The sequence below is a fragment of the Watersipora subatra genome, chromosome 6 (assembly GCF_963576615.1).
Source record: "Watersipora subatra chromosome 6, tzWatSuba1.1, whole genome shotgun sequence".
Classification (NCBI taxonomy): domain Eukaryota; kingdom Metazoa; phylum Bryozoa; class Gymnolaemata; order Cheilostomatida; family Watersiporidae; genus Watersipora; species Watersipora subatra.
Window position 1 is genome coordinate 38,216,609 of NC_088713.1, and position 21,630 is coordinate 38,238,238.

General features: G+C 40.6%; 1 protein-coding gene across 1 annotated transcript in view; it reads left to right on the plus strand.

Moving 5' to 3' along the window:
• The window catches only part of LOC137398521 (WD repeat-containing protein 46-like), a 114,681-nt gene that overhangs the window by 7,714 nt on the left and 85,337 nt on the right, over positions 1–21,630 (plus strand). Inside the window, exon 2 of the mRNA XM_068084640.1 lies at positions 8,787–8,864. Within this exon, the coding sequence (XP_067940741.1) occupies positions 8,817–8,864 (48 nt within the window). The 5' untranslated portion in view covers positions 8,787–8,816. The remainder of the gene's footprint in view (positions 1–8,786; positions 8,865–21,630) is intronic.

Here is a 21,630-nt window from a genome sequence, read left to right on the forward strand (position 1 = left end):
TCTGGAAATTGAGGTAGAAGTGACTGCAGCTACTTACGAAGAGAATATATCTGTTTAAAAAAAGGAACAAAAACGCCTTTACGAGCACAAATCTTTGGCCAACCGGCAGAACTTTGCAATAGTAAGCCACTAGGAGAGTTCTGATGATAACTTCCTTACCAGCTATGTAGTAGCGAGAGAATCGCCTTTAACATCTACTCAAGACAGTGACAGCGATATAGAGCTGCTATTACCACAATTACTAATCAGAGAGCACCATTACACGCTAGTATTCACTTATCAAGAGTATCAGTTTAATTTTATTGCTCTAGACAACCGCAATATAGACTAAACTGTTTATATTTACTCCATTCATTGTTTGTAAAATTTTATTTGTACACTCAAGTTTGTAATAAATTATAATATATCTATACATGAAATAAAATATATAATTTAATCATGTTTGCTGCAGCGATATCAAGGAGTTGTTGTCAATGAAGGGGTCTAGGTTGACTGGTTGCTTCTCTGCCAATATTCCTGCCTTGATGAATATTACTACTTGTCTCTAGTTTTCGTAATCGGACTAGGTTGTTTTATTCTCAATCTGCAGTAAACACAAAAAAGAAAAAAATCTTAACAAGTGTCAAGGAAGTACAAAAACAATAGCTTAAGTATTTAATGAAAGCGATCAGTTTTTAAACAAAAGAATTAACTAATGCAGTTAATAATGGAAAAACGTATCTGCACTGCACATCAAATACATACCATAATGTCCAGATCAGAATCATGATCGTCCTCAACTTCGGTATTCGAGATTGATGGAGTTGATTTCAATGTATAAAGACTAGGAGAGTTTTTTTGCGATGATGAAGCCATGCCGAACTACTTGTAAAAACCTTGAATAGTTTTGTAGTTTGCTGCAATGGCAATAAAACTCGAACCCCGGCGAGGATTTTAAAGAAGTTTTGGAACTCGGCTACGTTTAGTACTTCTGCCTAGTGGCTATTTTCGCTATGAGGCCATTCTGCCTATCTTGTGACAACCTTGAATAATTTTGGTAAATAAATGTGATGCATTGGCAATGGCGTTAGCTCAAAGCCTAGGCAATGATTTTAAAAACGTTTTGGAAGTTACCTACGTTTAGTAGTTATATTAAAAACTAGCCTGGCGACTAGTTTTCAATTTGATGCAGTAGTTATTCTCCCTTGTGATAAAAATAGAACTAATTATTCACAGAATTTAATAATTCGCGGAGTTGACTGTTCGCGAAATCGCGAATTTTTATATCCATCGGATATTTTCATCCTGTACGGTATATTTTCTATGTTGAGGCATGATATATTTGGCCGGTAATAACAGCATACGATCAAACTAGGGAATACTTTTACAATAATAATTTCTTCTTGTTTAGTGTCAATGTTCAATTGTTGTGCTTGAAGAGCAGTTTTTGTACAGATAAGCACACCACCGCCATTTATTGTTCTATCATGACGAAAAATGTCCACATCAGGTATATCTATGATTGCTTTAAAGTCAATAGCGTTGTCTAAATGTGTTTCTGTCAAGCAGATAATATCAAAGTTGTGGGACATTGTCACAAGATCAATGGTTTTCCCTTTGACAGATCTTGTGTTAGCAACAAATATTTTTAAACTGTTGTAATAAGTTTCAGTTCGTCTGGCTTCATCCGTTGCCATTCCCCCGAAGACTTACTTTTTTGTTTAATATTTAGATTGCGAATTCTGTATTCATCGTCACCACTTTGTTTAAGAGTTCTTACAGTTTCTCGAAGCTTATATTCTTGGTCTCGTACTTGAGCACTGACATCTAGTTTACAAAACACCTTATCTTCCCTTAATTTGGAGTTGGCTCTTTTGATAAAGTCCCACTTAGATTTTTCATCAGAAAATTTCAGTTTTATTGGTATGTTGCTTTTTCCTTTGCTGCCCAGTCTTATTGCTTGATCTGGAATATTAAAGTTCTTGAAATATTCCTTGTTCATGAGCTCTTTGATGTCTTCCATAGCGGTGTTTTCTCCTTCAGGAAGACCATATAAAATGGCATTGTTTTTGCGCAATTCTGACTCTTTTTTCTCTAGATCTTTGCTTAGCATTGCTGAGTTGTAGACTGTAGTTGGATAGTCTTTTTAATGTCCTCGGAGATTTCTAACCCAGGGCTTGCAATCTCAGCCCAAGATTTTCCGGCATTTTTTATCTCCTCAGCCGTCTGAAGTTGCAGTGTTGAGACTTTGGCATCAAGACTTGCTATCATTTTTTCAATTGAACAAAGCTTTTGTACACTATTATTATCATGATTTTGATCTAAACCGGGCAAGCAGGTGGTACAAAACCATTTCACACCATGTTTATCCAGCTTAGTTACAATGACAACCTCCTCTGCTTGTATCCCTTGACAGTTTCCATGATACCAGTGGTTGCAGGAGTCACATTGGATCCATTCAAAATTAATCTCATGCTTTTTCATTCTTTTCTGAGCTCCCGTGCCAGTCATGAGTTGTGCATAGCATTTTTTCTCATTGCATGATTTACATGACTTTCCTTCACCGTTGTCAGCTACTTGGTTGTGCTGAGCAGAAGAGCGTGTCATTATTGTACCTTATTTAAGTGAGCAGATTACTGTTTATATGTAGTAATATACGATTAATTTACGACAGCTTATATAGCCTGTTGTAACTTAATATACCAAATAAAGGTTATAGCAGTTTGAGTACTATAGTACAAGGATTATAATTGTTTTATTGATAGAGGAAGGTAGTTGGAAAGAGTGTCTAAATTACTGAGAATGTGGAAATTTTCTTCAGTATTTAAATTTTTGCTGGCGCCATGTTTGACCTTCACCTTTCTCCTATGAACAGACCTACCAACCCAAGAGTGGGGCAGTGCGTGAGATTTAATTTTGGGGCAATTGATGGATCAATGACAGCATATATAAAATTTTGGAAATTGGGGCAAAAATCTCACGCATTTCTCACGCATTTTCATTTTTTCTTTGGGGTGATTGCATGAGTCTCACGCCCAATGCTTGAGAGTTGGTAGGTATGGCTATGAATGAAACGTAACATAGCTATGCCTCAAAAACATCTTTTCGAAATCAGTCAAACCATTATAATTAAAATCATAGGATATGGGTCGAGCAGATAAAAAACTCTTGAATGAGCTTGGAAGTTCTGTTGGCACCCGTTTCAGTGGCATATTTTCCGGGATTTAGACTAGTTTGGACTTGGAAGTTTCAACACAGAATTGTTTCTGCAGCTGCCGTTCCCACTTCTATGAGCAAGTTGATAAGCTAATGTTTTAGGAGTTATTTTTCCTGTCAATAAAATACCCTCCGTAGAAGCATCAATTTTTCTACTTTTTCTCGTAATTATTTTTTAAGCATTTAGCAGTGAAAAGATTTTATACCATGTTTCGCATTTATAATGCAAGTCTGGCCTAGTTGTTCCAATATTTGAGGGCGAGAGAAGAGATCATCCTAATAACTACAGATCTGTTAATCTCTCTTCTGTTATCTCTAAAATGATTGAGCTTTTCATACTTAGTTCCATCTGGCAACACTTGAACCGTTTCAATCTGATAAGTAGCAGCCAACATGGTTTCCCCGGGTGGTATGGCACCACATCTCAACTTCTTGATATTATTCATCATGCAACACAGACAATAGCCAAGGGAAAGGCTCATCATCTTATATTTTCGACAATGCTATGCCCTTTGATAAGGTGCCTCATCTACTTGTCAGTAAAATCAAAGCTTATGGATAAGATGGTCATGTAGTGCAGTGGGTGGAGAGTTGCTGGAGGAACCGAACATCGTTTGTTACTGCTACGGGAATCAGATCAGTTGTTTGCTCTTCCCTCTGAAGTCCCTCAAAGATCGGTTCTGGGACCTGATTTCTTTATTTTTTGTAAACCACATGCTCTTGGCAGTGAAGAGCGCATTCTATCTACTTTATGCAGATGTCACCCTATTAGAGATAGATATTACAGAGTGCCGGGCTGCTGATCTTCAAAATCACGTAACAACGCTGTATGACTGGTCTGTTCAATGAGGCATGATTTTTAACTCTACCAAGTGTGTGGTGTTATGGAGATTGGCAAGGACTTCCCCAGTTTTACTTTAGAGCTAAATAACACTCTTATCACACAAGTCAACAGTGTAAGATACTTAGGCGTCCTTATAAAAATAATTTCAAATGCACTGAACACGCATAAAAAGTTGCCATGAAAGATAACGAGACCCTAAGATTAACTCATTCGCACCTGACGCGAGTTAACTCGCATATTTATAACGTTGCTATGCACCCAACGTGAGTTCTCTCGCCTCTGAAATTTGCCTATTCATTGTACCGCTGTTTTTAAATTATAGAAGAAAATAATAATTATTTGGCCAATCACGCAAATGTTAAAATATGCCTCAAAGACGTCTCTGGCAAAAGTTATGACCGAATTAGTACACCCATATCGACATCTACCTAAACTGGAAATCATCATGGCGACATCAAATTTTATCGTTCGCGATAATTTTTTTTCAACTCCCGAAGTAAGTATGCAGATTCGAAAGTGGTAAGATAGTGAAAGACTGCATAAATCAAATCAAGATTATTTTTCATGTTAAGAAGTTTTTATTAACTTTTTATTTTGCCAGTTTGAATCGTTAACACTCGAATGAAAATACACTTTATAAACTGTCAGCCGTAGTCAGCCTAAAGTTATCATTCACTTTCGATATTATCATATTGGTTCTTAGAGCTGTTTATACAATCTGACAAGTCAAGAACAGAGTTATTGAACATATTGTTATTATTTGAAACATATTCATGACAGTTTGTTTGAGTTATATTGGCATGTACATTAGCTATGTTTTTATTTGAAGGATTCTACTCGCGAAGAAAAGTTCGAAATTAGAGTTTAATAATTTTCATGTTCATTACTAACTGTATATGTATATATAATATTTATAACTGTATTGTATGTAATAAATAAGTTATTTTAGTGAAACTTTGTATATTTAAATATTTGTGTATTTATTTTCTATGTATGATGCAAGCCTAACTTTGTTTCAGCAAATAACAATATCGATGAGTGCTTGTCGATGTCTGTTTTGATGAGTTTCCTATGACTGTTCCCTTTGCCTGAAAATTACGAATCTGCATCATAGTTAGAGAAAGCATGCAAATGTATGATATTTTCACATCGGTATATTCTCTCCCAGCTTAGTAGCCATTGCACTGACATCAAATAGCCAAAATCGGAATGCGAAAAATCAGCTGTATGGGTCATAGCTGTATGCAGGGTAATGTGATGCCAATCATTGGTACCATACCAGTACTAGTTTGGCTGCAAACCAATACGCAATACGACCTATAAATGACTTTTCATAGTTAAAGCAATGGAAGGAATCATGCATTGAGTTAATTTACAGGATTGATGGACATACCAGCCAATTCAGATTTGGCTACATGAAGCACGCCTCTGCTAGTAGTTTATTTGTCTTAGTAGTGCTACACTTTTCACAAATTGCGCATATAAGTTCAATATGCGCAATGATGTAGGTCTTGATGTGTAGAAGTGGACAGCAGAATTGGATATTGTGATTTTCTTTGGTGGCTCATCTTTATTCTGATTTGGTGTATCATAAGTAACAGGTTTCCGACTCATCATGTGACTAAATAAATACCACGACAACATTGACTGGGAAAATCAATATCACAGTCAGTTGAGACCAATAAACCGGTGTGAATACATACATTCTTTGTTTATTTGATAAACAAGGCCAAGAATAATGGTCAATGCCTGCTGGATAGTCAATGCTGGATTAGAATTCAGTTGTTTTAAACTGAGTACAAGCACCTTGATCAGTAGCCACCAATAATTGTTTGGACAGAGTACCATGTCAGTATTCCTTTCATTTCAGTATTAGTTATGCAATTAAGTTACCGTACTTTTTGGACTATTAGCCCACCTTTTTTCTGATGTTTTGAGTCATGCGGCTTATATAAGGATTCGGCTATTCTGTGATTTTTTTCTTTCACCGCTAGGGCGCATTAACTGAAATCTCCGGTTAGTGCGTCTCTAGCACTGAAAGAAAAACATGAAACAATGCCTCACGGTACTGTTCTGTTAGGCACAAGGCTAAAAGCGTCAGTTAATGCGGAGCAGTGCCTAACGGCACTGTTCTGTTTTGACTGGCAAAGTTGCTTCGGTGTTAAAAAGCATCGTCCTGAATTGTGTCGCCTATACAAAAGGTACGGCCTATGTATTGTTTTATTTCCATATTTTTTAAAATAAAGCAGATGCGGCTTATGTGGGGGTGCGGTTAATAGTCCGAAAAGTACAGTATATAATAATTATGGTATAGAATAATTATAAGTCACATCTCATCTGAGTTATCTAAGTGGGAAAATATTTCAAGTTTAAGAAAATACTCATCTCACTGTTTTCTAGTAAGCGCAATCTTGTTGTGGTTAATCAGCCTCTGGTAGCATGCTCTGCGAATCTGCGCACCCTTGTAGACAAGTTTAAGGCATACACCATTGGAAACAGACTTTTTAGGCTCTTTAAAAATAATTTTTCCGGTTTTCTATTCAGTGACTGAGCGTTTTATTCACGCATTCAGTCGATGTTATCAAATTATTTTCTTGGGAACCGTAACTCGGCCAAATAAATTACTGCTACCAATGCTAAATGACTGACCTTCATAATAAATGAACAAACTGACTTGCTCAGTAAATAGCCAATTACATTTTATTATAAAAGGAGATAACTTCCTGAAATCTATGAAACCTAAAGTGCAAAAATTCCTCTACTAGTAAAAATGGTAGGCATTGCAACTCATTAGATATGAATTCTACATCATCAAATCTAGCTAGTAAGTGCAAAAATTTGCCGTTAGAAAGAGGTGCTCGCGGAAGTTCAGGATAAACTGCCTTGGCCCACTGCCTATCAGCTCATTTGCGCAAGATAGATAATCTTTAGCGAAACATATTGAATTGCCCTTTCATAGTAAAGTGATTTTAAGGAATTGACGAATGAAGTTATGATAATTTATGGGTCATATAGTATATAGTGGTTATACATATACTCTTCTCTTACCTTTAGTATTATTATTAAATCTTTTCAGTTCATGAAACTAACTACATTTTGCCCAATGTCCAATTTTTTAATGTCGGCACTTTTGCAATTTAGTTTCTTTAATTGAGGAAACATGATATTAAATGTAGCTCTAATCCCTATTATCTTGTACCAAGCGTAATATTTGAATAGTCTGTGATCTTATTTTTGAAATATTAGACCTAACTTAATTAGGTTTTATAACTGAAGAATTTTTCATTAACACAGGTGCATCGGAACGTAAAATCCTAATTACAAAGTTTGTATGCAAATAAGATACTTGATCAACTATATAGGCCAACCAGGTAGTGCCAACCGCCAACACAACTGGCCTATTTATCAACCTTGGGCGCAGAAATTGAATAGGCTGATTTCTATGAAATCCAATCTTAAAAATGTATTATATGCAGAGGTAACAAAACATATTTGTTGCAGAAAGCGGGCAACGAAAGCGGTAAAGATTCAATTTCGAGACATTATATTTAAGGCTTGGTTTGCGGCCCAGATCTTGCAAGCAAGCATGCCAATGGCACAAACCGTAAATGTGAGCTTATGTAGCACATATGGGACCACCATTGAAGCAATACTGAATTATTTTTAGTTGTTATAATATTTACTTTCACTTCTAGGTGGTGCTGTTTTGGTGGTGCCATATTTGCTCTCTATTACCCCTAAACCTTTAAAAAAGTTCCAAATGCTTTGGAAAACCGGAATATTATTTTGTCATTCAGCAGCAGTAGATGGTGTCTTTACGAATTCTTTCGACATTCTATTCATATTCCTTTGCAGGCGTCGAACGCAATTGATCCCACAATTGACTCTCTTAGTCTGGAGAACCGAGCTATGAATCTAAAATCTTGCCTGTGGTTAGAATTAGATGAAGCAATGTCACATGTCGAATTACAAATCTTTTTGTCTTGTTGATTAATTTCTCGCTTCTTGTGTTATAGAAGCTTATCAAATATCTCCCTGACTTTAGCCATTGCTGGTTCCTGTCGTACAGTTCCTCATTGAAACCGTTGCATTTATAATTTTTACTATTTAATAGCCTTTACTGTTTCTAGCTTGGTTTTTTGGATGCAGGGCACTCATACCATCTTTGGATTGTCTTTCTCCTGTGTACTCTCTTTTTAGTTGCAGCAACAAATGTTAGTTGCGAATGCACACGTTTTTCAATAATTCTATCCATGGTTTGTGATGAGTAATCTATAAACAAGTGTAGAGCAAGTTTGTCTTTATAAAATCTACAGCAGAAATGGACTATGCAAAACGTCAATGACAAAAATATTACACTCGAATGTTTCGTCTACACTGTGCTTCTCAAGAGTCACCATTGTGTCTGAAAACCACAATCATAAGTGAAAGGAAGTGTTTTTAAATACCAAAATTTAAAATTGAAGCAAAGTAGCGCTTCATGATTGTTAACTGCTAGTTCCCTGATGAAATGGATAGATTCATGATTTATTATTTCCAATTTTGGCTGCCAAACTATCTCTTGTTGACTTGGCTAGTCCATTTGTAGTCACATTTTGTGCAAGGGCTAAACAGATTTGTCACAAAGGGATTACTGATGAAATTATTTTTTTTTAATCATAGCTAGCACTGTGCACACCAGTAGATTATTGAAGTTTCATGAAGTGTGTCTTGAAAATTCATTGAATGTACATTTTTCTTATTTCAGAATTCATGCCATTTGTTTAATTGACCTGCAATGGAGGCCAGGTCACGCAAAAAGAGAAAAGAATTTATAGATATACCGGTAGAGTATTATATTCATCTTTTATATAGCTGCACCAATATGCAAATCAAAATGGTTAACCCTGTTTTTATATGCACTTTTCGTAAATAACAGCTGCATTGTTTTGAACTCAGTCGGTGTATTGCTTGTACGTCTAAATAGTTTTCATCAGTTTGTATTCAATTGGTACCTAAGTCTATTTTATTTCAGTTTGAATAATGTTTAGTAGATTATAAAGGGATTGTCTCATGGCGACCATAGCTTTGAAGGCTTTTTGATGTTTAAATCTCAATTGAAACAACGTCGGCGATCGCAGTGTAAAAAGTTTGCAACAAATAATTTTGGTCATGTTCAATTTAATTTAGTGAATTTTGACCTAAGCTAGTATTTGATCAGACAACATTTTATTAATAAATGCCACTTCATTGTATTTTATGACCGTCATGAGTTAGCAAACAATGTGGTAAAATATTGTCTTTCACGATCTGTAAAGAAGCAAGTGATGATTGAAATGTTGCAGGGTTAAAAAAATAAATATAGTACCTTCCAAAGATTTGTTTAGACCATTTGGGCCGGCCATTACAAACACTGGTTACTTTGACTGAGGTTTGCGCAGTTGGAAAGCTCTGCTCTGGTAGCAGTATGGCCATTGTTCGAGTTTGGTTGAGGTAAAATACATGTTTAGTTGATGGCTGGTAGAGAGAGAGTTGTTTAGTTGTTGGCTGATAAAGAGTTGTTTAGTTGAGGGTGGTAGAGAGAGTTGTTTAGTTGAGGGCTGGTAGAGAGAGTTGTTTAGTTGAGGGTTGGTAGAGAGAGTTGCTTAGTTGAGGGCTGGTAGAGAGAGTTGTTTAGTTGAGGGTTGGTAGAGAGAGTTGTTTAGTTGTGGGCTGGTAGAGAGAGTTGTTTAGTTGAGGGCTGGTAGAGAGAGTTGTTTAGTTGAGGGCTGGTAGAGAGAGTTGTTTAGTTGAGGGCTGGTAGAGAGAGTTGTTTAGTTGAGGGCTGGTAGAGAGAGTTGTTTAGTTGAGGGCTGGTAGAGAGAGTTGTTTAGTTGAAGGCTGGTAGAGAGAGTTGTTTAGTTGAGGGTTGGTAGAGAGAGTTGGTTAGTTGAGGGTTGGTAGAGAGAGTTGGTTAGTTGAGGGTTGGTAGAGAGAGTTGTTTAGTTGAGGGTTGGTAGAGAGAGTTGTTTAGTTGAAGGCTGGTAGAGAGAGTTGTTTAGTTGAGGGCTGGTAGAGAGTTGTTTAGTTGAGGGGTGGTAGAGAGAGTTGTTTAGTTGTGGGCTGGTAGAGAGAGTTGGTTAGTTGAGGGTTGGTAGAGAGAGTTGTTTAGTTGAGGGCTGGTAGAGAGAGTTGTTTAGTTGAGGGCTGGTAGAGAGAGTTGTTTAGTTGAGGGTTGGTAGAGAGAGTTGTTTAGTTGAGGGTTGGTAGAGAGAGTTGTTTAGTTGAGGGTTGGTAGAGAGAGTTGTTTAGTTGAGGGTTGGTAGAGAGAGTTGTTTAGTTGAGGGTTGGTAGAGAGAGTTGTTTAGTTGAGGGTTGGTAGAGAGAGTTGTTTAGTTGAGGGTTGGTAGAGAGAGTTGTTTAGTTGAGGGTTGGTAGAGAGAGTTGTTTAGTTGAGGGCTGGTAGAGAGAGTTGTTTAGTTGTGGGCTGGTAGAGAGAGTTGGTTAGTTGAGGGTTGGTAGAGAGAGTTGGTTAGTTGACGGTTGGTAGAGAGAGTTGTTTAGTTGAGGGCTGGTAGAAAGAGTTGTTTAGTTGAGGGCTGGTAGAGAGAGTTGGTTAGTTGAGGGCTGGTAGAGAGAGTTGGTTAGTTGTGGGCTGGTTTTAACCAATGTTTAGTAAAGGCTGGTAGTGGCAGTTGTTTATTTGAGGGTTGGTAGAGAGAGTTGTTTAGTTGAGGGTTGGTAGAGAGAGTTGTTTAGTTGAGGGTTGGTAGAGAGAGTTGTTTAGTTGAAGGCTGGTAGAGAGAGTTGTTTAGTTGTGGGCTGGTAGAGAGAGTTGGTTAGTTGAGGGTTGGTAGAGAGAGTTGTTTAGTTGAGGGCTGGTAGAGAGAGTTGTTTAGTTGAGGGCTGGTAGAGAGAGTTGTTTAGTTGAGGGCTGGTAGAGAGAGTTGTTTAGTTGAGGGTTGGTAGAGAGAGTTGTTTAGTTGAGGGTTGGTAGAGAGAGTTGTTTAGTTGAGGGTTGGTAGAGAGAGTTGTTTAGTTGAGGGTTGGTAGAGAGAGTTGTTTAGTTGAGGGTTGGTAGAGAGAGTTGTTTAGTTGAGGGTTGGTAGAGAGAGTTGTTTAGTTGAGGGTTGGTAGAGAGAGTTGTTTAGTTGAGGGTTGGTAGAGAGAGTTGTTTAGTTGAGGGCTGGTAGAGAGAGTTGTTTAGTTGGGGGCTGGTAGAGAGAGTTGGTTAGTTGAGGGTTGGTAGAGAGAGTTGGTTAGTTGACGGTTAATAGAGAGAGTTGTTTAGTTGAGGGCTGGTAGAAAGAGTTGTTTAGTTGAGGGCTGGTAGAGAGAGTTGGTTAGTTGAGGGTTGGTAGAGAGAGTTGGTTAGTTGACGGTTGGTAGAGAGAGTTGTTTAGTTGAGGGCTGGTAGAAAGAGTTGTTTAGTTGAGGGTTGGTAGAGAGAGTTGTTTAGTTGAAGGCTGGTAGAGAGAGTTGTTTAGTTGAGGGCTGGTAGAGAGAGTTGGTTAGTTGTGGGCTGGTTTTAACCGATGTTTAGTAAAGGCTGGTAGTGGCAGTTGTTTATTTGAGGGTTGGTAGAGAGAGTTGTTTAGTTGAGGGTTGGTAGAGAGAGTTGTTTAGTTGAGGGCTGGTAGAGAGAGTTGTTTAGTTGAGGGGTGGTAGAGAGAGTTGTTTAGTTGAGGGTTGGTAGAGAGAGTTGTTTAGTTGAGGGCTGGTAGAGAGAGTTGTTTAGTTGAGGGTTGGTAAAGAGAGTTGTTTAGTTGTGGGTTGGTAGAGAGAGTTGTTTAGTTGAGGGCTGGTAGAAAGAGTTGTTTAGTTGAGGGCTGGTAGAAAGAGTTGTTTAGTTGAGGGCTGGTAGAGAGAGTTGTTTAGTTGAGGGTTGGTAGAGAGAGTTGTTTAGTTGAGGGCTGGTGGAGAGAGTTGTTTAGTTGAGGGCTGGTAGAGAGAGTTGTTTAGTTGAGGGGTGGTAGAGAGAGTTGTTTAGTTGAGGGCTGGTAGAGAGAGTTGTTTAGTTGAGGGTTGGTAGAGAGAGTTGTTTAGTTGAGGGCTGGTGGAGAGAGTTGTTTAGTTGAGGGCTGGTAGAGAGAGTTGTTTAGTTGAGGGGTGGTAGAGAGAGTTGTTTAGTTGAGGGCTGGTAGAAAGAGTTGTTTAGTTGAGGGCTGGTAGAGAGAGTTGTTTAGTTGAGGGTTGGTAGAGAGAGTTGTTTAGTTGAGGGTTGGTAGAGAGAGTTGTTTAGTTGAGGGTTGGTAGAGAGAGTTGTTTAGTTGAGGGTTGGTAGAGAGAGTTGTTTAGTTGAGGGCTGGTAGAGAGAGTTGTTTAGTTGAGGGCTGGTAGAGAGAGTTGTTTAGTTGTGGGCTGGTAGAGAGAGTTGTTTAGTTGAGGGCTGGTAGAGAGAGTTGGTTAGTTGACAATTGGTAGAAAGAGTTGTTTAGTTGAGGGCTGGTAGAGAGAGTTGTTTAGTTGAGGGTTGGTAGAGAGAGTTGTTTAGTTGAGGGTTGGTAGAGAGAGTTGTTTAGTTGAGGGTTGGTAGAGAGAGTTGTTTAGTTGAGGGTTGGTAGAGAGAGTTGTTTAGTTGAGGGCTGGTAAAGAGAGTTGTTTAGTTGAGGGTTGGTAGAGAGAGTTGTTTAGTTGAGGGTTGGTAGAGAGAGTTGTTTAGTTGAGGGCTGGTAGAGAGAGTTGTTTAGTTGAGGGTTGGTAGAGAGAGTTGTTTAGTTGAGGGCTGGTAGAGAGAGTTGTTTAGTTGTGGGTTGGTAGAGAGAGTTGTTTAGTTGAGGGCTGGTAGAAAGAGTTGTTTAGTTGAGGGCTGGTAGAAAGAGTTGTTTAGTTGAGGGCTGGTAGAGAGAGTTGTTTAGTTGAGGGTTGGTAGAGAGAGTTGTTTAGTTGAGGGCTGGTAGAGAGAGTTGTTTAGTTGAGGGTTGGTAGAGAGAGTTGTTTAGTTGAGGGCTGGTAGAGAGAGTTGTTTAGTTGTGGGTTGGTAGAGAGAGTTGTTTAGTTGAGGGCTGGTAGAAAGAGTTGTTTAGTTGAGGGCTGGTAGAAAGAGTTGTTTAGTTGAGGGCTGGTAGAGAGAGTTGTTTAGTTGAGGGTTGGTAGAGAGAGTTGTTTAGTTGAGGGCTGGTAGAGAGAGTTGTTTAGTTGAGGGTTGGTAGAGAGAGTTGTTTAGTTGAGGGCTGGTAGAGAGAGTTGTTTAGTTGTGGGCTGGTAGAGAGAGTTGTTTAGTTGAGGGCTGGTAGAGAGAGTTGGTTAGTTGACGGTTGGTAGAAAGAGTTGTTTAGTTGAGGGCTGGTAGAGAGAGTTGTTTAGTTGAGGGTTGGTAGAGAGAGTTGTTTAGTTGAGGGTTGGTAGAGAGAGTTGTTTAGTTGAGGGTTGGTAGAGAGAGTTGTTTAGTTGAGGGTTGGTAGAGAGAGTTGTTTAGTTGAGGGCTGGTAGAGAGAGTTGTTTAGTTGAGGGCTGGTAGAGAGAGTTGTTTAGTTGTGGGCTGGTAGAGAGAGTTGTTTAGTTGAGGGCTGGTAGAGAGAGTTGGTTAGTTGACGGTTGGTAGAAAGAGTTGTTTAGTTGAGGGCTGGTAGAGAGAGTTGTTTAGTTGAGGGTTGGTAGAGAGAGTTGTTTAGTTGAGGGTTGGTAGAGAGAGTTGTTTAGTTGAGGGTTGGTAGAGAGAGTTGTTTAGTTGAGGGTTGGTAGAGAGAGTTGTTTAGTTGAGGGCTGGTAAAGAGAGTTGTTTAGTTGAGGGTTGGTAGAGAGAGTTGTTTAGTTGAGGGTTGGTAGAGAGAGTTGTTTAGTTGAGGGCTGGTAGAGAGAGTTGTTTAGTTGAGGGTTGGTAGAGAGAGTTGTTTAGTTGAGGGCTGGTAGAAAGAGTTGTTTAGTTGAGGGCTGGTAGAGAGAGTTGTTTAGTTGAGGGTTGGTAGAGAGAGTTGTTTAGTTGAGGGTTGGTAGAGAGAGTTGTTTAGTTGAGGGTTGGTAGAGAGAGTTGTTTAGTTGAGGGTTGGTAGAGAGAGTTGTTTAGTTGAGGGCTGGTAGAGAGAGTTGTTTAGTTGAGGGCTGGTAGAGAGAGTTGTTTAGTTGTGGGCTGGTCGAGAGAGTTGTTTAGTTGAGGGCTGGTAAAGAGAGTTGTTTAGTTGAGGGTTGGTAGAGAGAGTTGTTTAGTTGAGGGTTGGTAGAGAGAGTTGTTTAGTTGAGGGCTGGTAGAGAGAGTTGTTTAGTTGAGGGCTGGTAGAGAGAGTTGTTTAGTTGAGGGTTGGTAGAGAGAGTTGTTTAGTTGAGGGCTGGTAGAGAGAGTTGTTTAGTTGAGGGCTGGTAGAGAGAGTTGTTTAGTTGAGGGCTGGTAGAGAGAGTTGTTTAGTTGAGGGTTGGTAGAGAGAGTTGTTTAGTTGAGGGTTGGTAGAAAGAGTGGTTTAGTTGAGGGCTGGTAGAGAGAGTTGTTTAGTTGAGGGTTGGTACAAAGAGTTGTTTAGTTGAGGGTTGGTACAAAGAGTGGTTTAGTTGAGGGTTGGTACAGAGAGTTGTTTAGTTGAGGGTTGGTACAAAGAGTTGTTTAGTTGAGGGTTGGTAGAAAGAGTTGTTTAGTTGAGGGTTGGTAGAGAGAGTTGTTTAGTTGAGAGTTTGTAGAGAGAGTTGTTTAGTTGAGGGTTGGTAGAGAGAGTTGTTTAGTTGAGGGCTGGTAGAGAGAGTTGTTTAGTTGAGGGCTGGTAGAGAGAGTTGTTTAGTTGTGGGCTGGTAGAGAGAGTTGTTTAGTTGAGGGTTGGTAGAGAGAGTTGTTTAGTTGTGGGCTGGTAGAGAGAGTTGTTTAGTTGAGGGCTGGTAGAGAGAGTTGTTTAGTTGTGGGCTGGTAGAGAGAGTTGTTTAGTTGAGGGTTGGTAGAGAGAGTTGTTTAGTTGAGGGCTGGTAGAGAGAGTAGTTTAGTTGAGGGCTGGTAGAGAGAGTTGTTTAGTTGAGGGTTGGTAGAGAGAGTTGTTTAGTTGAGAGTTGGTAGAGAGAGCTGTTTAGTTGTGGGCTGGTAGAGAGAGTTGTTTAGTTGAGGGTTGGTAGAGAGTTGTTTAGTTGTGGGCTGGTAGAGAGAGTTGTTTAGTTGAGGGTTGGTAGAGAGAGTTGTTTAGTTGTGGGCTGGTAGAGAGAGTTGTTTAGTTGAGGGCTGGTAGAGAGAGTTGGTTAGTTGAGGGCTGGTAGAGAGAGTTGTTTAGTTGAGGGTTGGTAGAAAGAGTGGTTTAGTTGAGAGTTAGTAGAGAGAGTTGTTTAGTTGAGGGTTGGTAGAGAGAGTATTTTAGTTGAGAGTTGGTAGAGAGAGTTGTTTAGTTGTGGGCTGGTAGAGAGAGTTGGTTAGTTGAGGGTTGGTAGAGAGAGTTGTTTAGTTGAGGGCTGGTAGAGAGAGTTGTTTAGTTGAGGGCTGGTAGAGAGAGTTGTTTAGTTGAGGGTTGGTAGAGAGAGTTGTTTAGTTGAGGGTTGGTAGAGAGAGTTGTTTAGTTGAGGGTTGGTAGAGAGAGTTGTTTAGTTGAGGGTTTGTAGAAAGAGTTGTTTAGTTGAGAGTTAGTAGAGAGAGTTGTTTAGTTGAGGGTTGGTAGAGAGAGTTGTTTAGTTGAGAGTTGGTAGAGAGAGTTGTTTAGTTGAGGGCTGGTAGAGAGAGTTGTTTAGTTGAGGGTTGGTAGAGAGAGTTGTTTAGTTGAGGGTTGGTAGAGAGAGTTGGTTAGTTGAGGGCTGGTAGAGAGAGTTGTTTAGTTGAGGGGTGGTAGAGAGAGTTGTTTAGTTGTGGGCTGGTAGAGAGAGTTGTTTAGTTGAGGGTTGGTAGAGAGAGTTGTTTAGTTGTGGGCTGGTAGAGAGAGTTGTTTAGTTGAGGGCTGGTAGAGAGAGTTGTTTAGTTGAGGGTTGGTAGAGAGAGTTGTTTAGTTGAGGGTTGGTAGAGAGAGTTGTTCAGTTGAGGGTTGGTAGAAAGAGTTGTTTAGTTGAGGGTTGGTAGAGAGAGTTGTTTAGTTGAGGGTTGGTAGAGAGAGTTGTTTAGTTGAGGGTTGGTAGAGAGAGTTGTTTAGTTGAGGGCTGGTAGAGAGAGTTGGTTAGTTGAGGGGTGGTAGAGAGAGTTGGTTAGTTAAGGGTTGGTAGAGAGTGTTGTTTAGTTGAGGGCTGGTAGAGAGAGTTGTTTAGTTGAGGGTTGGTAGAGAGAGTTGTTTAGTTGAGGGTTGGTAGAGAGAGTTGTTTAGTTGAGGGCTGGTAGAGAGAGTAGTTTAGTTGAGGGTTGGTAAAGAGAGTTGTTTAGTTGTGGGCTGGTAGAGAGAGTTGTTTAGTTGAGGGTTGGTAGAGAGAGTTATTTAGTTGTGGGCTGGTAGAGAGAGTTGTTTAGTTGAGGGTTGGTAGAGAGAGTTGTTTAGTTGTGGGTTGGTAGAGAGAGTAGTTTAGTTGAGGGCTGGTAGAGAGAGTTGTTTAGTTGAGGGTTGGTAGAAAGAGTTGTTTAGTTGAGGGTTGGTAGAGAGAGTAGTTTAGTTGAGGGCTGGTAGAGAGAGTTGTTTAGTTGAGGGGTGGTAGAGAGAGTTGTTTAGTTGAGGGTTGGTAGAGAGAGTTGTTTAGTTGAGGGTTGGTAGAGAGAGTAGTTTAGTTGAGGGCTGGTAGAGAGAGTTGTTTAGTTGAGGGGTGGTAGAGAGAGTTGTTTAGTTGAGGGTTGGTAGAGAGAGTTGTTCACTTGAGGGCTGGTAGAGAGAGTTGTTTAGTTGAGGGCTGGTAGAGAGAGTTGTTTAGTTGTGGGCTGGTAGAGAGAGTTGTTTAGTTGAGGGCTGGTAGAGAGAGTTGTTTAGTTGAGGGCTGGTAGAGAGAGTTGTTTAGTTGTGGGCTTGTAGAGAGAGTTGTTTAGTTGAGGGTTGGTAGAGAGAGTTGTTTAGTTGTGGGCTGGTAGAGAGAGTTGTTTAGTTGAGGGCTGGTAGAGAGAGTTGTTTAGTTGTGGGCTCGTAGAGAGAGTTGTTTAGTTGAGGGTTGGTAGAGAGAGTTGTTCAGTTGAGGGCTGGTAGAGAGAGTTGTTCAGTTGAGGGTTGGTAGAGAGAGTTGTTTAGTTGAGGGCTGGTAGAGAGAGTTGTTTAGTTGAGGGTTGGTAGAGAGAGTTGTTTAGTTGAGGGCTGGTAGAGAGAGTTGTTTAGTTGAGAGTTGGTAGAGAGAGTTGTTTAGTTGAGGGCTGGTAGAGAGAGTTGTTTAGTTGAGGGTTAGTAGAGAGAGTTGTTTAGTTGAGGGCTGGTAGAGAGAGTTGGTTAGTTGAGGGCTGGTAGAGAGAGTTGTTTAGTTGAGGGCTGGTAGAGAGAGTTGTTTAGTTGAGGGCTGGTAAAGAGAGTTGTTTAGTTGAGGGCTGGTAGAGAGAGTTGGTTAGTTGAGGGTTGGTAGAGAGATTTGTTTAGTTGAGGGCTGGTAGAGAGAGTTGGTTAGTTGTGGGCTGGTTTTAACTGTTGTTTAGTCAAGGCTGGTAGTGGCCGTTGTTCAGTTGAGGGTTGGTAGAAAGAGTTGTTTAGTTGAGGGTTGGTAGAGAGAGTTGTTTAGTTGAGGGTTGGTAGAGAGAGTTGTTTAGTTGAGGGTTGGTAGAGAGAGTAGTTTAGTTGAGAGTTGGTAGAGAGAGTTGTTTAGTTGATGGGTGGTAGAGAGAGTTGTTTAGTTGAGGGTTGGTAGAGAGAGTTGTTTAGTTGTGGGTTGGTAGAGAGAGTAGTTTAGTTGAGGGCTGGTAGAGAGAGTTGTTTAGTTGAGGGTTGGTAGAAAGAGTTGTTTAGTTGAGGGTTGGTAGAGAGAGTAGTTTAGTTGAGGGCTGGTAGAGAGAGTTGTTTAGTTGAGGGGTGGTAGAGAGAGTTGTTTAGTTGAGGGTTGGTAGAGAGAGTTGTTTAGTTGAGGGTTGGTAGAGAGAGTAGTTTAGTTGAGGGCTGGTAGAGAGAGTTGTTTAGTTGAGGGGTGGTAGAGAGAGTTGTTTAGTTGAGGGTTGGTAGAGAGAGTTGTTTAGTTGAGGGTTGGTTGAGAGAGTAGTTTAGTTGAGGGCTGGTAGAGAGAGTTGTTTAGTTGAGGGGTGGTAGAGAGAGTTGTTTAGTTGAGGGCTGGTAGAGAGAGTTGTTTAGTTGAGGGTTGGTAGAGAGAGTTGTTTAGTTGTGGGCTGGTAGAGAGAGTTGTTTAGTTGAGGGCTGGTAGAGAGAGTTGTTTAGTTGTGGGCTTGTAGAGAGAGTTGTTTAGTTGAGGGTTGGTAGAGAGAGTTGTTTAGTTGTGGGCTGGTAGAGAGAGTTGTTTAGTTGAGGGCTGGTAGAGAGAGTTGTTTAGTTGTGGGCTGGTAGAGAGAGTTGTTTAGTTGAGGGTTGGTAGAGAGAGTTGTTCAGTTGAGGGCTGGTAGAGAGAGTTGTTCAGTTGAGGGTTGGTAGAGAGAGTTGTTTGGTTGAGGGCTGGTAGAGAGAGTTGTTTAGTTGAGAGTTGGTAGAGAGAGTTGTTTAGTTGAGGGCTGGTAGAGAGAGTTGTTTAGTTGAGGGTTGGTAGAGAGAGTTGTTTAGTTGAGGGCTGGTAGAGAGAGTTGGTTAGTTGAGGGCTGGTAGAGAGAGTTGTTTAGTTGAGGGCTGGTAGAGAGAGTTGTTTAGTTGAGGGCTGGTAGAGAGAGTTGTTTAGTTGAGGGCTGGTAGAGAGAGTTGGTTAGTTGAGGGTTGGTAGAGAGATTTGTTTAGTTGAGGGCTGGTAGAGAGAGTTGGTTAGTTGTGGGCTGGTTTTAACTGTTGTTTAGTCAAGGCTGGTAGTGGCCGTTGTTTAGTTGAGGGTTGGTAGAAAGAGTTGTTTAGTTGAGGGTTTGTAGAAAGAGTTGTTTAGTTGAGGGTTGCTAGAGAGAGTTGGTTAGTTGAGGGCTGGTAGAGAGAGTTGTTTAGTTGAGGGTTGGTAGAAAGAGTTGTTTAGTTGAGGGCTGGTAGAAAGAGTGGTTTAGTTGAGGGCTGGTAGAGAGAGTTGTTTAGTTGAGGGTTGGTAGAGAGAGTTGTTTAGTTGAGGGCTGGTAGAAAGAGTTGTTTAGTTGAGGGCTGGTAGAGAGAGTTGTTTAGTTGAGGGTTGGTAGAGAGAGTTGTTTAGTTGAGGGTTGGTAGAGAGAGTTGTTTAGTTGAGGGTTGGTAGAGAGAGTTGTTTAGTTGAGGGTTGGTGGAGAGAGTTGTTTAGTTGAGGGCTGGTAGAGAGAGTTGTTTAGTTGAGGGCTGGTAGAGAGAGTTGTTTAGTTGTGGGCTGGTCGAGAGAGTTGTTTAGTTGAGGGCTGGTAAAGAGAGTTGTTTAGTTGAGGGTTGGTAGAGAGAGTTGTTTAGTTGAGGGTTGGTAGAGAGAGTTGTTTAGTTGAGGGCTGGTAGAGAGAGTTGTTTAGTTGAGGGCTGGTAGAGAGAGTTGTTTAGTTGAGGGTTGGTAGAGAGAGTTGTTTAGTTGAGGGCTGGTAGAGAGAGTTGTTTAGTTGAGGGCTGGTAGAGAGAGTTGTTTAGTTGAGGGCTGGTAGAGAGAGTTGTTTAGTTGAGGTTTGGTAGAGAGAGTTGTTTAGTTGAGGGTTGGTAGAAAGAGTGGTTTAGTTGAGGGCTGGTAGAGAGAGTTGTTTAGTTGAGGGTTGGTACAAAGAGTTGTTTAGTTGAGGGTTGGTACAAAGAGTGGTTTAGTTGAGGGTTGGTAGAGAGAGTTGTTTAGTTGAGGGTTGGTACAAAGAGTTGTTTAGTTGAGGGTTGGTAGAATGAGTTGTTTAGTTGAGGGTTGGTAGAGAGAGTTGTTTAGTTGAGAGTTGGTAGAAAGAGTTGTTTAGTTGAGGGTTGGTAGAGAGAGTTGTTTAGTTGAGGGCTGGTAGAGAGAGTTGTTTAGTTGAGGGCTGGTAGAGAGAGTTGTTTAGTTGTGGGCTGGTAGAGAGAGTTGTTTAGTTGAGGGCTGGTAGAGAGAGTTGTTTAGTTGAGGGTTTGTAGAAAGAGTTGTTTAGTTGAGAGTTAGTAGAGAGAGTTGTTTAGTTGAGGGTTGGTAGAGAGAGTTGTTTAGTTGAGAGTTGGTAGAGAGAGTTGTTTAGTTGAGGGCTGGTAGAGAGAGTTGTTTAGTTGAGGGTTGGTAGAGAGAGTTGTTTAGTTGAGGGTTGGTAGAGAGAGTTGGTTAGTTGAGGGCTGGTAGAGAGAGTTGTTTAGTTGAGGGGTGGTAGAGAGAGTTGTTTAGTTGTGGGCTGGTAGAGAGAGTTGTTTAGTTGAGGGTTGGTAGAGAGAGTTGTTTAGTTGTGGGCTGGTAGAGAGAGTTGTTTAGTTGAGGGCTGGTAGAGAGAGTTGTTTAGTTGAGGGTTGGTAGAGAGAGTTGTTTAGTTGAGGGTTGGTAGAGAGAGTTGTTCAGTTGAGGGTTGGTAGAAAGAGTTGTTTAGTTGAGGGTTGGTAGAGAGAGTTGTTTAGTTGAGGGTTGGTAGAGAGAGTTGTTTAGTTGAGAGTTGGTAGAGAGAGTTGTTTAGTTGAGGGCTGGTAGAGAGAGTTGGTTAGTTGAGGGGTGGTAGAGAGAGTTGGTTAGTTAAGGGTTGGTAGAGAGTGTTGTTTAGTTGAGGGCTGGTAGAGAGAGTTGTTTAGTTGAGGGTTGGTAGAGAGAGTTGTTTAGTTGAGGGTTGGTAGAGAGAGTTGTTTAGTTGAGGGCTGGTAGAGAGAGTAGTTTAGTTGAGGGTTGGTAAAGAGAGTTGTTTAGTTGTGGGCTGGTAGAGAGAGTTGTTTAGTTGAGGGTTGGTAGAGAGAGTTATTTAGTTGTGGGCTGGTAGAGAGAGTTGTTTAGTTGAGGGTTGGTAGAGAGAGTTTAGTTGTTGGTTGGTAGAGAGAGTAGTTTAGTTGAGGGCTGGTAGAGAGAGTTGTTTAGTTGAGGGTTGGTAGAAAGAGTGGTTTAGTTGAGGGTTGGTAGAGAGAGTAGTTTAGTTGAGGGCTGGTAGAGAGAGTTGTTTAGTTGAGGGGTTGTAGAGAGAGTTGTTTAGTTGAGGGTTGGTAGAGAGAGTTGTTTAGTTGAGGGTTGGTTGAGAGAGTAGTTTAGTTGAGGGCTGGTAGAGAGAGTTGTTTAGTTGAGGGGTGGTAGAGAGAGTTGTTTAGTTGAGGGTTGGTAGAGAGAGTTGTTCAGTTGAGGGCTGGTAGAGAGAGTTGTTTAGTTGAGGGCTGGTAGAGAGAGTTGTTTAGTTGTGGGCTGGTAGAGAGAGTTGTTTAGTTGAGGGCTGGTAGAGAGAGTTGTTTAGTTGTGGGCTGGTAGAGAGAGTTGTTTAGTTGAGGGCTGGTAGAGAGAGTTGTTTAGTTGTGGGCTTGTAGAGAGAGTTGTTTAGTTGAGGGTTGGTAGAGAGAGTTGTTTAGTTGAGGGCTGGTAGAGAGAGTAGTTTAGTTGAGGGTTGGTAAAGAGAGTTGTTTAGTTGTGGGCTGGTAGAGAGAGTTGTTTAGTTGAGGGTTGGTAGAGAGAGTTATTTAGTTGTGGGCTGGTAGAGAGAGTTGTTTAGTTGAGGGTTGGTAGAGAGAGTTGTTTAGTTGTGGGTTGGTAGAGAGAGTAGTTTAGTTGAGGGCTGGTAGAGAGAGTTGTTTAGTTGAGGGTTGGTAGAAAGAGTTGTTTAGTTGAGGGTTGGTAGAGAGAGTAGTTTAGTTGAGGGCTGGTAGAGAGAGTTGTTTAGTTGAGGGGTGGTAGAGAGAGTTGTTTAGTTGAGGGTTGGTAGAGAG